This window comes from Neomonachus schauinslandi, chromosome 11, assembly GCF_002201575.2.
Source record: "Neomonachus schauinslandi chromosome 11, ASM220157v2, whole genome shotgun sequence".
NCBI lineage: Eukaryota > Metazoa > Chordata > Mammalia > Carnivora > Phocidae > Neomonachus > Neomonachus schauinslandi.
This window is the reverse complement of record NC_058413.1, coordinates 97928363-97941973: the sequence shown is the minus strand read 5'-3', so window position 1 is coordinate 97941973 and position 13611 is coordinate 97928363. Positions and strand designations below refer to the sequence as shown.

The 13611-nt window shown below is 42.2% G+C and overlaps 1 protein-coding gene across 4 annotated transcripts in view; it reads right to left on the bottom strand.

The window, feature by feature from the left end:
• Window positions 1-4159: 4159 nt before the first annotated feature.
• Window positions 4160-13611, bottom strand: part of BUD13 (BUD13 homolog) — a 35789-nt gene continuing 26337 nt past the window's right edge. For all 4 annotated transcript variants that reach the window (XM_021696361.2, XM_044919355.1, XM_044919354.1 and 1 more), the window contains one exon: window positions 4160-4542. In XM_021696361.2, coding sequence (XP_021552036.2) covers window positions 4449-4542 — 94 coding nt within the window. In that variant the 3' untranslated portion in view covers window positions 4160-4448. The remainder of the gene's footprint in view (window positions 4543-13611) is intronic.

Sequence of the window (13611 nt, the reverse complement as noted above, 5' to 3'; positions counted from 1 at the left end):
AATGCTGATTCTAGGCGCAATTCCAGCTTACCCTTCATCTCTCTGCCTAAGCACTTCTCTGACAGCTACTAGCTAGAGTGAAGGAAGAGACATCTCCAACTTAGCAGTGACTCCAGCTGAGACTCTCCAGTTAGAGAACAGAGTCCCTTTGGGAATTTCCAGATTTCAAAATTGCTTCAAAATCCACATATGTCTCAGATGGCTGGAGGATGGACAGTTAGGGGTCTGAGAAGTACACACTGCAGCAGAGACCAGAGCTGTCCATAAACAACCATTTTTCCCTTCTTCCTGGGTGTGCACTACATTTCTGAGGCTCTCTTGAATTAGGGGGACCATGCAACTAAGTTCTAGCCAACAGAGTGTGACTGGAAGTTTGCACCACTTCTAGAGCTGGCCTGTTATATCTGCTAAGCAATCTCCCAAGCTCTGCTCAACTCACTAAAATGACACCACCCAAAGCAACCTTGGAGGCTGCGTTAGCGTTGGCATCAGCCTGGTCCCTAAAAGACTGCCCCTGCCACTACCCCAATCTGAAACTACCCTGGACCTTACATGAGTGAAGAAGGAGAAAAAAAAAACCTCTATTGTGATGTTAGTCCATTTGGTGGCTGTCATGACAGTTTAGCCTAACACAGTGCAAAATGTCAATTCCATTAGAGCAAGACCTTGCTTCTGGATCTGTGTTCGGGGCCTCAGGTGCACGGAACTGAGATGACCACCCGCCACATTCATCCACGCGAGGCCTCTCTTGTTTTCCCTTCCCTCCATCATTCCCCCTTCCAGTCCCATTCTGCCCCCTCCCATAGACCCAATTCCATAGACCCTTAAAAAAATGTTGCTTAGGGTGTTTAATTTACTTAGCTGGTTTTTGCTGTAAATTGAATTCTTCTTTATTTTCCTCACCTGGAGTCTATCATGTCACAGCAGTTCCTAACAGCCTGCATCTGACTGCTTTTATAATATTCTATCATATGCATATGCCACATTTTATTTATCAATTCCCTTAGGGACAGACACCTAAGTTGTTTCCAGCTTCTTGCTACCCAAACTATACATAAACATCCTTTCATGTAACTCCTTGTGGATCTGTGCAAGTTTCTCTGAAGGCTACAGCCAGGAATGGAACTGCTTTGATGTAGAGTATATACATACTTAATGCATTAGTTACCTACTGCTGTATAACAAATTACCTCAAAACTCAGCAGCTTAAAACAATAACACCCACAGAATGAGAGAAATTGTTGGTAAATCACGTATCTGAAGAGACTTGTAACCAGAATATATAAAGAACTCTACATAAGAGTGTGTCTGTGTGTGTATGTGTGTATGTGCACATGTATGTATGACAATCCAACTGAAAAATGGGCAAAGGATTTGAATAAACATTTCTCCAAAGAAGATATATAAAAATGTTAAACATGAGGCATTAGGAAAGTGTGACCACTTCACACCCACAAGGACGGCTGTCATTAAGTCAGAGAGTAATAGGTGTTGGCAAAGGTGTGGAGAAACTGGAACTTTCATATGCTGCTTTGGAAGTTTGGCAGTTCCTCAAAAAGTTAAACATGGGGTTACCTTATGACCTAGCAATTCGATTCCAAGAGAAATGAAAACGTATGCCCAAACAAAGACTTGTACATAAATGTTCACGGCAGCATCATTCACAACAGGCCGAAAGTAGAAACAACTCAAATGTCCATCAACTAATAAATGAATAAAATGTATGCTATCCATACAAGGGAATATTATTCAACCAAATGGAGGAATGAAGGACTTGATATGTACTACAACACAGATGAAACTCAAAAACATTATGCTCAGTGAAAAGAGACACAAAAGGCCACATACTGTATGACAGCCCCATTCACATACTACATGCAATGTCTCTAATAGGCAAATCTAGAGACAGAGATTAGATCAGTAGTTGCCAGGGGACGGGGGAGATGGGGACAAGTAGGGAGTGATGGATGCTAATGGATACAAAGTTCTTATATTCACAGAGTGATCCAAATGTTTTAAAATTAATTATGGTGATAGGTGCACAACCCTGTGATATCTAAAAACCACTGAACTATATACTTCATGGGAAATGAGTAAACTGTGGTGTGTGAGTTATATCTCAATAAAGCTTTTTAAAAAATGAACACCTAGGGGCGCCTAGGTGGCTCAGTCAGTTAAGCATCTGCCTTTGGCTCAGGTCATGATCCTGGGGTCCTGGGATCAAGACCCACATCAGGCTCCCTGCTCAGTGGGGAGCCTGCTTCTCCCTCTCCCTCTGCCTGCCACTCCCTGTTTGTGCTCTCTCACTCTCAAAAAATAAACAAAATCTTTTTTTAAAAATGAACACTATTATCTCACTCTTTCTTTGGGTCAAGAATTTAGAGCTAAGTGATTCTGGCTCAGGATCTCTCATGAGGTTGTGGTCATATGTCAACTGGGGCCACATTCATCTAAAGGTTTGAATGGAGGGAGAATATCCACTTCCAAGGTGGGTCACTCACACTGATTGGTAACTCAGTGCCGTCTACTGGTGAGAGGCCTTAGTTCCTTTCCACACAGACCTCTCCAGATGGCTGCTTGAGTGTTCTCATGACATGGCAGCCAGCTTCTTCCAGAGCAAGGGATCCAAGAAAGTACAAGACAGATTCAGTGTCTTTCATGACCTAGCCTCAGAAGTCACACGCTTCCAGTACATCCTATTGGTTACACAGGACAGCCCTATTCATTATGGGAGCAGACTATACAGGACTTGCATACCAGGAGTCAGGAATCATCAGGGGCCATCCTGGAAGCTGGCTATCAATACTTGATGAATAGGAAGACAAAAATAGTAACAGCCAACAATTTTGTGACACATACTATGTGCAAGCACTGTTCTAAGCTCACAATAAACCTATGATGAGGTAGGTACGATTATCTTCATTTCTCAGATGAAGAAACTAAGGCACAAAGAAGTTAAGTAGCTTACCAAGATCACACAGTTAGTAAAAGACATAGCTGGGATTCAAACTCAGGCAGCATAGCTCCAGAGCCACACTCTTATACGTAATACTGCATCCAGGATATTACTTAATTCCAATTAAGTGTTGCCCATTTGTTCTCCGGAATGGATGCACCAGTTGAAACTCCCCGTAAGTTCTCATCCCCCATGACAGCTCAGTCTCTTACTTTTGCCAAACCAATAGATATAAAGTAGAAACATGTTAACATTTTATTTTGTGTTTCTCTAATTACCTATGAGGTAATATACTTATTAGTCATTCTGGTTTTCCCTTTAGATTTTACCTATTTATATTCTTTGTCCATTTTTATTTTGTGTTTTTTTTAAAGATTTTATTTATCTGAGAGAGAGCGAGCGAGCACAGAGGGAGAAGGAGAGGGAAAAGCAGACTCCTCGCTGAGCAGAGAGCCCGATGCAGGCTCGATCCCAGGACCCTAAGATCATGACCTGAGCTGAAGGCAGATGCTTAACTGACTGAGCCACCCAGGCTCCCCTTATTTTGTGTTTTGTTTTTCTTTCTGATTTACAGTAGTTCCTTCTATATTAGTCTTTTATGTATGCAATCCCTTGTCAGTTTTAAACTTTGCAAATATTTTCTCCTAATCTATACACATCTTTAGCTTTGACTATGAGATGCTTTGTTAACCAGAAATCTTTAATTATGAAGTAGTCGAAGGTATCAAATCTTATGGATTGTGCCTTGGGGATCTTACTTAACAAATCTATCCTCACCCCAAGGTCACAATGACATTCTCTAATTTTTCCTACTGGCTTTAACATTTTGCCTTTCATTTAGATCTTTAATCGCTTTGGAATGTCTTTGTTTTATATGGTTTGAGGTAGGGATCCAACTTTATTTTTATCCATACATAAGCTAATTTTCTAAGCACCATTACCTATTTCTTCCTCGCTAATTTGTGACACTACCTTTATCATACACCATGTCTCAAATAGCTATGTCTATTCCTAAGTTTAGTTTAGCACTAATTCATATTTTCTAAGAGGAAGGACCCATCGCTGAAGTTTTTACTCACACTGCTTTCTAGATTAATGAAAAATCCAACCACCACCCTCCAAGATCCATGAGGGTTCATCATTAGCTTGTATTCTTCCCCAAAACAGAATACCCAGTTAAGAACATGATTTTGAAAAAATAAATGCATGTTTATTAAAAAAGAAAAACCCTAACCAAGAACAAACCCTGGGACAATGAAAAATCAATGCCTCCTCTGAAGGCCAGCAATAGCCAGTTTTGGCACACCTAAGAAGTCCAGGTGCCTCAATCCAAACATCAGGTCTCAAAATATTCTTCCGTAGTCAAAACTGGCATTCAAGTTGCTCGTCTGTGTGGACCCTGATTATTAGCATAGACAACTGTTACAGCTGGATGTCTGGCTGCCCTATGCCCACTACCACAACCCACAGCCACCCCACAGCCTCAGAAAAGTTACATATCCTCAACACTCCACTTGTAGGCAAGTTCCTCCACCGCCTTCTTGCTGGCAAGCCTGGCAAAGCGCTTCTGTTCAAATCCATTGGATCTGCAATCAAGAGACACCGATCAGCCAGAATCCTGAACTGGACATTTATTTTTGAAAAAAGAGAAGAGTTCACAACCTAATGAATAAGGAGGAAAGTAAGGCAATCATGTGAAAATATTTAAGGCATACGCAATAGAATCAAAAAGCGAAAATACATAATTCATCCTTTTATTAGTTCCTGTTCAGACCCTTCACCACTCTTTTGACAACTGTTTCAAACATTTACCACTCTACAGGCCCAACTCACTTTCAGCTGATGTCTACATCTTATAATTTATCCATTCATTACACAAGCATTTAGTGAATTCTCATTACAGGCATATCTCGCTTAACTGCACTTCACTTTATTGCGTACTTCACAGAATGAGTTTTTTACAAACTGAAGGTTTGTGGCAACCCCGCATCAAAGCCAAGTCTATCGGCGCCATTTTTCCAACAGCATTTGCTCACTTGGTACCTGTGTCACATTTTGGTAACTCTTGCAGTATTTCAAACTGTCTCATTATTTGCTATGGTGATCTTCAATCAGTGATCTTTGATGTAACTACTGTAAATTGTTTGGGGTGCCACCAATTGTGCCCCTATAAAATGGCAAACTTAGTCGACAAAACGTTATGTGTTCTGACTGCTCCACTGACCGGCCACTTCCCCATCTCTCTCCCCCTCCTCTAGCATCCCTAGTCCCTGAGACACAGCAATACTGAAATTAGGCCAATTAATGACCCTACAGTGGCCTCTAAGTGTTCAAGTAAAAGGAAGAGTCATACATCTCACTTTAAATCAAAAGCTAGAAAAATGATTAAGCTTAGTGAGGAAAGCATGTCAAAAGCCAAGACAGGCCGAAAGCTCTACCTCTCACGCCAGTTAGTCAGGCTGTAAATGCAAACGAAAAGTTACTGAAGAAAATTAAAAGTGCTACTCCAAGGAACATACAAATGATAAGGAAGCAAAACAGCCTTACTGCTGATAATGGAGAAAGTTTTAGTGGTCTGGATAGAAGATCAAAGCAGCTCTAACATTCCTTTAAGCCAAAGCCTAATCCAGAGCAAGGCCCTAACGCTTTTCAAATTTGTGAACGCTGAGAGAGGTGGGGAAGCTGCAGAAGAAAAGTTTGAAGCTGGAGCGGTTGGTTCATGAGGTTTAAGGAAAGAAGCTGTCTCTGTAACATAGAAGCGGAAGGAAAAGCAGCAGGTGCTCACGTAGAAGCTGCAGCAAGTTCTCCACTAAGACAGTCAGTGAAGGTGGCTCCACTAAACAAATTTTCAATGTAGATGAAACAGTGTTCTACTGGAAGAAGATGCCTCTAGGACTTTCATAGCGAGAGAGGGGAAGTCAATGCCTGGCTTCAAAGCTTCAAAGGACAGGCAGATTCTTGCTAAAGAGTTAATGCAGCTGGTGACTTTAAGTTGAAGCCACTGCTCATTTACTACTCCAAAAATCCTGGGGCTCTTAAGAACCATGCTAAATCTACTCTGTCTGAGCTCTGTAAATAAAAAAACAAAGCCTGGATGACAGCACAGCTGTTTACAACATGGTTTCCCAAATATTTTAAGCCCACTATTCAGACCTACTGCTCATTAAAAAAGATTCCTTTCAAAATATTACCTCTCACTGACAATGCACCTGGTCACCCAAGAGCTCTGATGGAGATGGACAATGAGAAGAATGTTGTTTTTGTGCCTGCTAGCACAATATCCATTCTGCAGCCCATGGATCAAGGAGTCATTTTGACTTTCAAGTCTTATTATTTTGTAAGGTTATTGCTGCCATAGACAGTGATTCCTCTGAGGGATGGGGGCAAAGCAAATTGAAAGGATTCACCATTCTCGATGCCATTAAGAACATTTGTGATTCACAGGAAGAGGTCAATATACCAACATTAACAGGAGTTGGGAAGAATCTGATTGTAACCCTCATGTAGACTTTGAGGGGTTTAAGACTTTAGTGGAGAAAGTACCTGCAGATGTGGTGGAACCAGCAAGAGAACTAGAATCAAAAGTGGAGCCTGAAAATGGGACTGCACTGCTGCAATCTCATGATAAAACATGAATGGACAAGGAGTTGCTTCTTACAGATGAGCAAAGAAAGTAGTTTTGTTTTGTTTTTTAAGATTTTATTTATTCATTTGAGACACAGAGATACAGAGAGAGAGAGAGCATAAGCAGGGGGAGAGGCAGAGGGAGAGGGAGAAGCAGGCTCCCCGCTGAGCCAGGAGCCCGATGTGGGGCTCGATCCCAGAACCCTGGAATCATGACCCGAGCCAAAGGCAGACGCTTAAGCATCTGAGCCACCCAGGTGCCCCAAGAAAGTAGTTTCTTGAAATGGAATCTACTCCTGGTGAAGACACTATGAAGAGCACTGAAGTGACAACAAAGAATTTAGAATGTTACATAAATGTAGCTAATAAAGCTGTGGCGAGATAGGGCAGGATGGATTCCAATTCTGAAAGTTCTACTGTGGGTAAAATGCCATCAAACAGCATTGCATGCTACAAAGAAATAATTCATGAAAGGAAGAGTCATATGATGTAGCAAACCTCACTGCTGTCTTATTTTAAGAACTTGCCACAGCCACCCCAGGCTTCAGCAACCTCCACCCTACTCAGCGAACCACATCAAGGCAGGACCCTCCATCAGCAAAAAGAATATGACTCATGAAAGCTCAAATGATGGTTATCATTTTTTAGCAATTAAGTATTTTTAATTAAGTGGATACATTGGGTTTGTTTTTTTTTTTTTAGATATAATGCTATTGCACACTTAGTAAACTATGGTACAGTATACATATAACTTTTATACACATTGGGAAACCAAAAAATTCATCTGCCATATTCACTTAATTATGGTGGTCTGAAACCAGACCCCCAATTATCTCTGAGATGTGCTTGTATATAATAGGCACTGTTTCATGAAAATGAGTATGACACAGCATCTGTTCTGATGAACTCCAACTAGTGGAGGAGACTGACATTTATACCAATAATTAAAATAAAAAGCGACAAACTGTGGTGGAGATATGCACTGGGTATCTTAGAAACAGAATGGGGATCTTACTCAACTTGGGAAAGGGATGAACAGGAATGGTCAGGAAAGGCTTTGTGGAGGTAGCCCCTAAGCTAAGTCTGAAAAGATAGAGCTAACCACAGGGTTGGAGGCAGGGAAGGCCAGAAGGGTCAGGAAGCATTTTAGGACAGAGCACACCATGGCTAACAAGAACAAAGGTGCAAAAATAAGAAACAGCTTGCTACATGGAGGGAACCAGAGGCAAACTGGTATAGCTAGAGCCTACTGGTATGACGAAGGGAATAGCACGAGACAGACTTAAAAAGCTCAGATTTCATCCAGTAGGGATAGATTTAAAACAGGAGCAGAAACCGTATTTCAAAGAGATCACTCTGGAGGAGACTGGAGGCAGGAAAGTTACTAGAGGGTATAGGCAACAGATGATGAAAGCAATGATAAAGGAGACTTAGTGACAGATTAGCTATGTAAGAGCAAAGGAGGAGGAGGTAAGTTTAACTTGCAGGTTAATAATTTTAATGACCAGATGAATGAGGCTGCACTAAGCAGGACAGAACATAAGAGGAAGAGCAGGTTAGGGGAGCTGAGGCTGATGAGCTCAGTTTTGAAAACTTCGCATTTAAGGTGCCTCGGATACACAGCAAAAGAGAAATCCAATGCACAGCTATATACACCAGACTGAACTGCAAACACCGAGTTGGGGATCACATACATACAGGTGGTAATTGAAGGTGTGACTAAATAAGATTCAGCCAGAAAGAGCACATGGAGTAAGAACAGCTAAGGTTAGAGATGGAGCCCCTAGCAACATTAAAGGGGTACAAAGAGGAAGACAGCTCATAAAGGTGGCCAACAAGAAGAGAAAAGAACCAGGAGTAGAGTGTCATGAGAGTTTCAAGAGTGGACCTCAACTACCTTCAATACTATGAATTCTGTCTTCTTACGTAAACTTTTTGAAAGAGCCTGTATTCACTGTCCACACTTCCTCACTTTTCATTCACTCCTTAACACATTAAACCCTGGCTTTTATCTGACCATGCCCCAGAGTTAGCTCTCTTTCAGGTCACCAGTGACCTTCCTTATTGCCAAATCCAGTGATTTCTCCCTTTCCCTAAGTCAGTTGCCAGGTCCTGCCACCTTCTCCCCTGAACACTTGCCCACCTCCTCTTCTCTCCATTGCACTCGACCGCCACAGTTCAGACCTCCATCTCCTTTACCCTGACCTACTGCAACAGCCTTGTACCTTGTCTCTCCACTTCCAGACCTGTGCCTTTCACATGCTTCATATTACTGCCATAATGATACGTCTATCTAAAATGCAGAGCTGCTGTTAATCCTTCAGTGGCTCTCCTCTGCCTTTACAGTGAAGACCACACTCTTCAGAAAAGCTTCCAAAGCCTACTGTGACCAAGTCCCTGCTTACCTTTCCAATCCAACTCATACACTACACTTCATGCTATCCAACAACAGCAAACTGCTTATGACAGCCCCTCCATAACACTATGATGTTCCATATCCTTATGACTTCACACATATAGGATCCTCTTCCTTAAACCTCCCCCCTTTCCTTCTGTTGGCTGGTGACTGACATCCCTTAAAACTAAGCTCATGTATGTTCCAGGAAGCCTTCCCTGACCACACTCTCCCAAGGCTGAATTTACTCTTCCTTTGTGCTCCCAAAGCACCTTGAAAATCCTCTATAATAATACTTAGCAAATACCATTGAAATTACTTACTTGTCTTTCTCCTCTAGATAGAAAGTGAGTTCCTAAGCTCAGGGACTGTCTCTCACTAATTGTGAGAACTTGGCACCTAGTACATAGCTGCTTAAAGCAATCACATCTCTGCTAAGTGTTACTAAACTGACTGAGGTAACAGGCTTCCCTCTTTCCTCAAGCCTTCTGTAAGGGATGAGTAGGGTAAGTAACGGAATGTTTTAGGAAGAAGGGAAGCTTATTACAAATGGCTCCATCTCTAACCTTAGAAGCATGCAGGATATTCTAGAACACCAAGGAAACCACTGTTTTTTGCCCTGGGGAATAAATACTTAAGAGAACCAACACTAATATGATCATACAGATGAAGGACATAAGGAAAACAAACCAAACCCTACAGGATCAAAAAAACAAACTGCAAGAGCACTACAATGGAAAAGTCTTGGACTAGAGAATCTAGAGCCCAGGATTCTAATTCCAGCTTTCTCAGGTGAGCTAAATAACTCCAGGGAAGTCGTTCAATTTATCTGAGCCTCAGTTTGTCTTTTAAATAATAATGGGATTAGATTAGTGGACCTTATGGGTTTTTCCAACTACAGATCTGTTCCAGAAATGTTTACTTGCCATGGGTCAAAACCAGACAAAACTAGAAAAGGTAACAAAAGAATGAATAATCAGAAAGAAAGCAAAGATGAGAAAGAGAACTAAAAGGCAAGATCTAGGGAAAAAATACGAAGTGGAAGAACACTACTGGAAGAGCTGGAGACAGATCAGATGCCAGGAAAATACCAGGTCAGGGAAAGTTCTGAGTTTGGCTCCAGAAATATTTTTTTTTAAATAGAAAAAAAGGGGGGGGGGGGCGTTGACTCAATGTAGCAGGGAAAATCTTTAGGATGTGGCTATAAGATCTACTTCTGACTACAAATTAGCATTCTGAAAGATATTCCCACTACCAAAGGGCCTGTATCTGGCAAGCTGCAAACCAAGAAGTAGTAAGCAAGCCTGAAACCACAGCCACCCTTTGGATACCTGCCAATACCAGGAACTAGAGTCCTGGATTCCAATGGCAGTTTGAGGGAAACAGAAGAACAATGCCTCAGGCCCATAAGAGGTGAGGCAATGGATTTCAGTCACAGCAGAGGAACTTGAGTGGACTAATCTACGCTTGGATAGCATTATAAAATCTGGACAAAATATCAAATTGCAAGTATTTGAAATTATCTGAAGGCCTGGGAAAGTGACCAAAAAGGCAGGCAGGATCTGGATGGGAATCTATGTGCGAAAAGAGATTTCTGCTTTCTGCCAGAGGGCACTTTCCCATGTGCACAGATCAAGGAGGCAAAAAGCCACAGGCTTACTGGCTGGAGATGTCCATGCAAAGAGGGGAGAGCAGCTGGAGAATCAGGGAGGAAGCTCTGAAAGGGGGGGAGCTACAAAACACAGGAACCCCAGAATCTACACACAAACTGCACCCAAATCCTTGGCCAACTGCTAAACGGTGCTTGTGCAAGGAAAACCACATTGGGCCAGATGAAAAAGCAGCAGCTAGAAACTGAAAAACTGGGCAGAAAGTGTAGCGGCTGCCCACTGTGAAGGAGACAGTGCCTGGAGTTCAAATACACCCACGTTAACTGTCCGCTAGAATAAAAATCAACATACTTCAGAAAAATATAACAGAATTCAATGTCCCTATCATGTACCATTTCATGTCCAGCATGTTAAAAAATGACCAGAAATGTATAGAATAATAAAATGTGATCAAACTCAAGAAAAAGCTATTAATAGAAACCAATCCTGAGGTGACCCAAATGTTGCAATTAGCACACAGGACTTCAAAGCACTAATTATAAATATTCTCAAGGAAGAGGGAAATGTCTCATAATGAATGAACAGATGGAAAATCTCAGCAAAGAAATACAAACTATCAAATGGAAATTCTAGAGTTGAAAAAAATCAGTTAAAAAAATCCATTGCATGGACTTAATAGATTGGAGATGCAGAAAATCAATGAACTTGAAAAAAGATCAACAAAAACTATCTGATCTTAAAGAGAGAAAAATGGTGATAGAAAAATGAACAGAAATTCAGAGCTCTGTAGAATGATATCAAGTGGTGAAAATCAGTGTAACTGGAGAAGAAAGAGGAATTCAGAAGAAATAATTAACAAAAATAGCCAGGCGGGGCAAGATGGCGGAGGAGTAGGAGACCTGGATTCCGTCTCCTCTCAGGAATTCAGCTGGATAGGGATCAAACCATTCTGAACACCTACAAACTCAATAGGAGACCGAAGAAAAGAAGAGCAACAACTCTCTCATCAGAAAAGCGACCACTTTCTGGAAGGTAGGACGTGCGGAGAAGTGAATCCGAGGCAATATTCGGGAGGAGAGACGGCAGGGGAGGGGCCTCCGGCGGCCGCTTCTGGCAAGTGATAGAGCCGCGGAGCACAAAATCGGAACTTTTAAAAGTCTGCTCCGCCGAGGGACGTCACTCTGGTGGCTAAGCGGGGGGTGGAACCCTCCGGGACAGTGTGGTCTCAGGATCCACGGGTCACAGAAAGACCGGGGGTGCCTGAGTGTGGCAGAGCTCCCAGGTATCGGAGCAGGGAGGCCGGCTGCAGAGGCGGAGCCCAGGCGCGGGCTCTCAGCTCGGGGTTGCCATAAACCGTGATCCGCGGCACAGTCGGGCCACTGCTCCTCCAGCAGGGACCCAACAAGCGGCAGATCCGGGGAGACTCACCTTCCTCCCCGGGAGGAGCCGCGCGGGAGTGCACCGCAGGGATCTGCTGGGTTTGGAGACTCCACCCGGGGTCGGGTGCCAGAGATAGAAACGCGCGGTCACAGGCCGGGTGAGCACGGAGTGCGGCCGGAGACCGGGGAGACGGGAGTGACTGACGGCTTTTCTCTGGGCGCTCACTGAGAAGCGGGCCCCGAGTTCTCGGCTCCTCCGGGGCGGAGATTGGGAGGCCGCCATTTTCACTCTCCGCCTCCAAAGCTGTACGGAAAGCTCGCAGGGAACAAAAGCTCCGGAGAGCAAACCCGAGCAGATTACTTAGCCGGGAGGGGGCAAGGGCGGGGCAATTCCGCCTCCGGCAGAGACATTTGGAAACCACGGCAACAGGCCCCTCCCCCAGAAGATCAGCGAGAACAGCCAGCCAAGACCAAGTTTACCGATCAATGAGAACAGCAGAACTCCAGCGCTAGGGGAATACTGCACATAGAATTCATGGCTTTGTTACCATGATTCTTTAGTCTTTCAAAGTTAATTTTTTTTAACTGTCTTTTTTTCTTTTTTTGAATTTTTCTTTTTCCCTTTTTCAACCAACATCTTATCAATCCCTTTTTTTAAAAAACATTTTTATTTTTCATTTTTAGAGTCATATTCTATCCCTTCATGGTAGTTAACCGTATTTTTGGCATATATATATAAGTTGTTCTCTTTAAAATTTTGAGATAGTTTCTTCTAACAGATTAAAATATACCCTAAATCTCATGGGCGCCTGGGTGGCTCAGATGGTTAAGCGTCTGCCTTCGGCTCAGGTCATGATCCTGGAGTCCCGGGATCGAGTCCCGCATCGGGCTCCCTGCTAGGTGGGGAGCCTGCTTCTCCCTCTGCCTCTGCCTCTCTCTCTCTCTCTCTGACTCTCATGAATAAATAAATAAAACATTTAAAATATACCCTAAATCTCTAGTATATGGTTTTTTCTACTCCCCTGCCTGATCACATTCTCTCCCTTTTTTTTTCTATTTTCTTTTTTTAAATCCTCTTTTTTTCTTTTTTCAAACAACTTCTTATCAATTCCTTTTATAAAATTTTTTATAATTTCCATCTTTACAGTCATATTCCATCCCTTCATCATATCAACCCTTATTTTTGTACATATATAAGTTTTTCTTTCTTTAAAATTTTGGGAGGCACTTTCTTCTAAAAGACCAAAATACACCCAAAATCTAGTGTGTGGCACTGATCTATATACCAGCCTGATCATATTTGATCACATTCTGATTTTTTTGTTGTTGTTGTTGTTTTGTTTTGTTTGTTTTTATCTTTATCTTTATCTTTTTCTTTTTTTTCTTTTTCTTTTTTCTCTCTTTTCATTTCTTTTTCCACTGCTTCAGGTCTTTTCTGATTTGTTTAGAGTATATTTTCTGGGGATGTTGTTACTCTGCTAGCATTTTGTTCTCTCATTAATCTATTCTCCTCTGCACAAAATGACAAGACGGAAAAAATCACCTCAACAAAAAGAACAAGAGGTAGTACCGACTGCCAGGGACCTACTCAATACGGACATTAGTACAATGTCAGATCTAGAGTTCAGAATCATCACTTTAAAGATA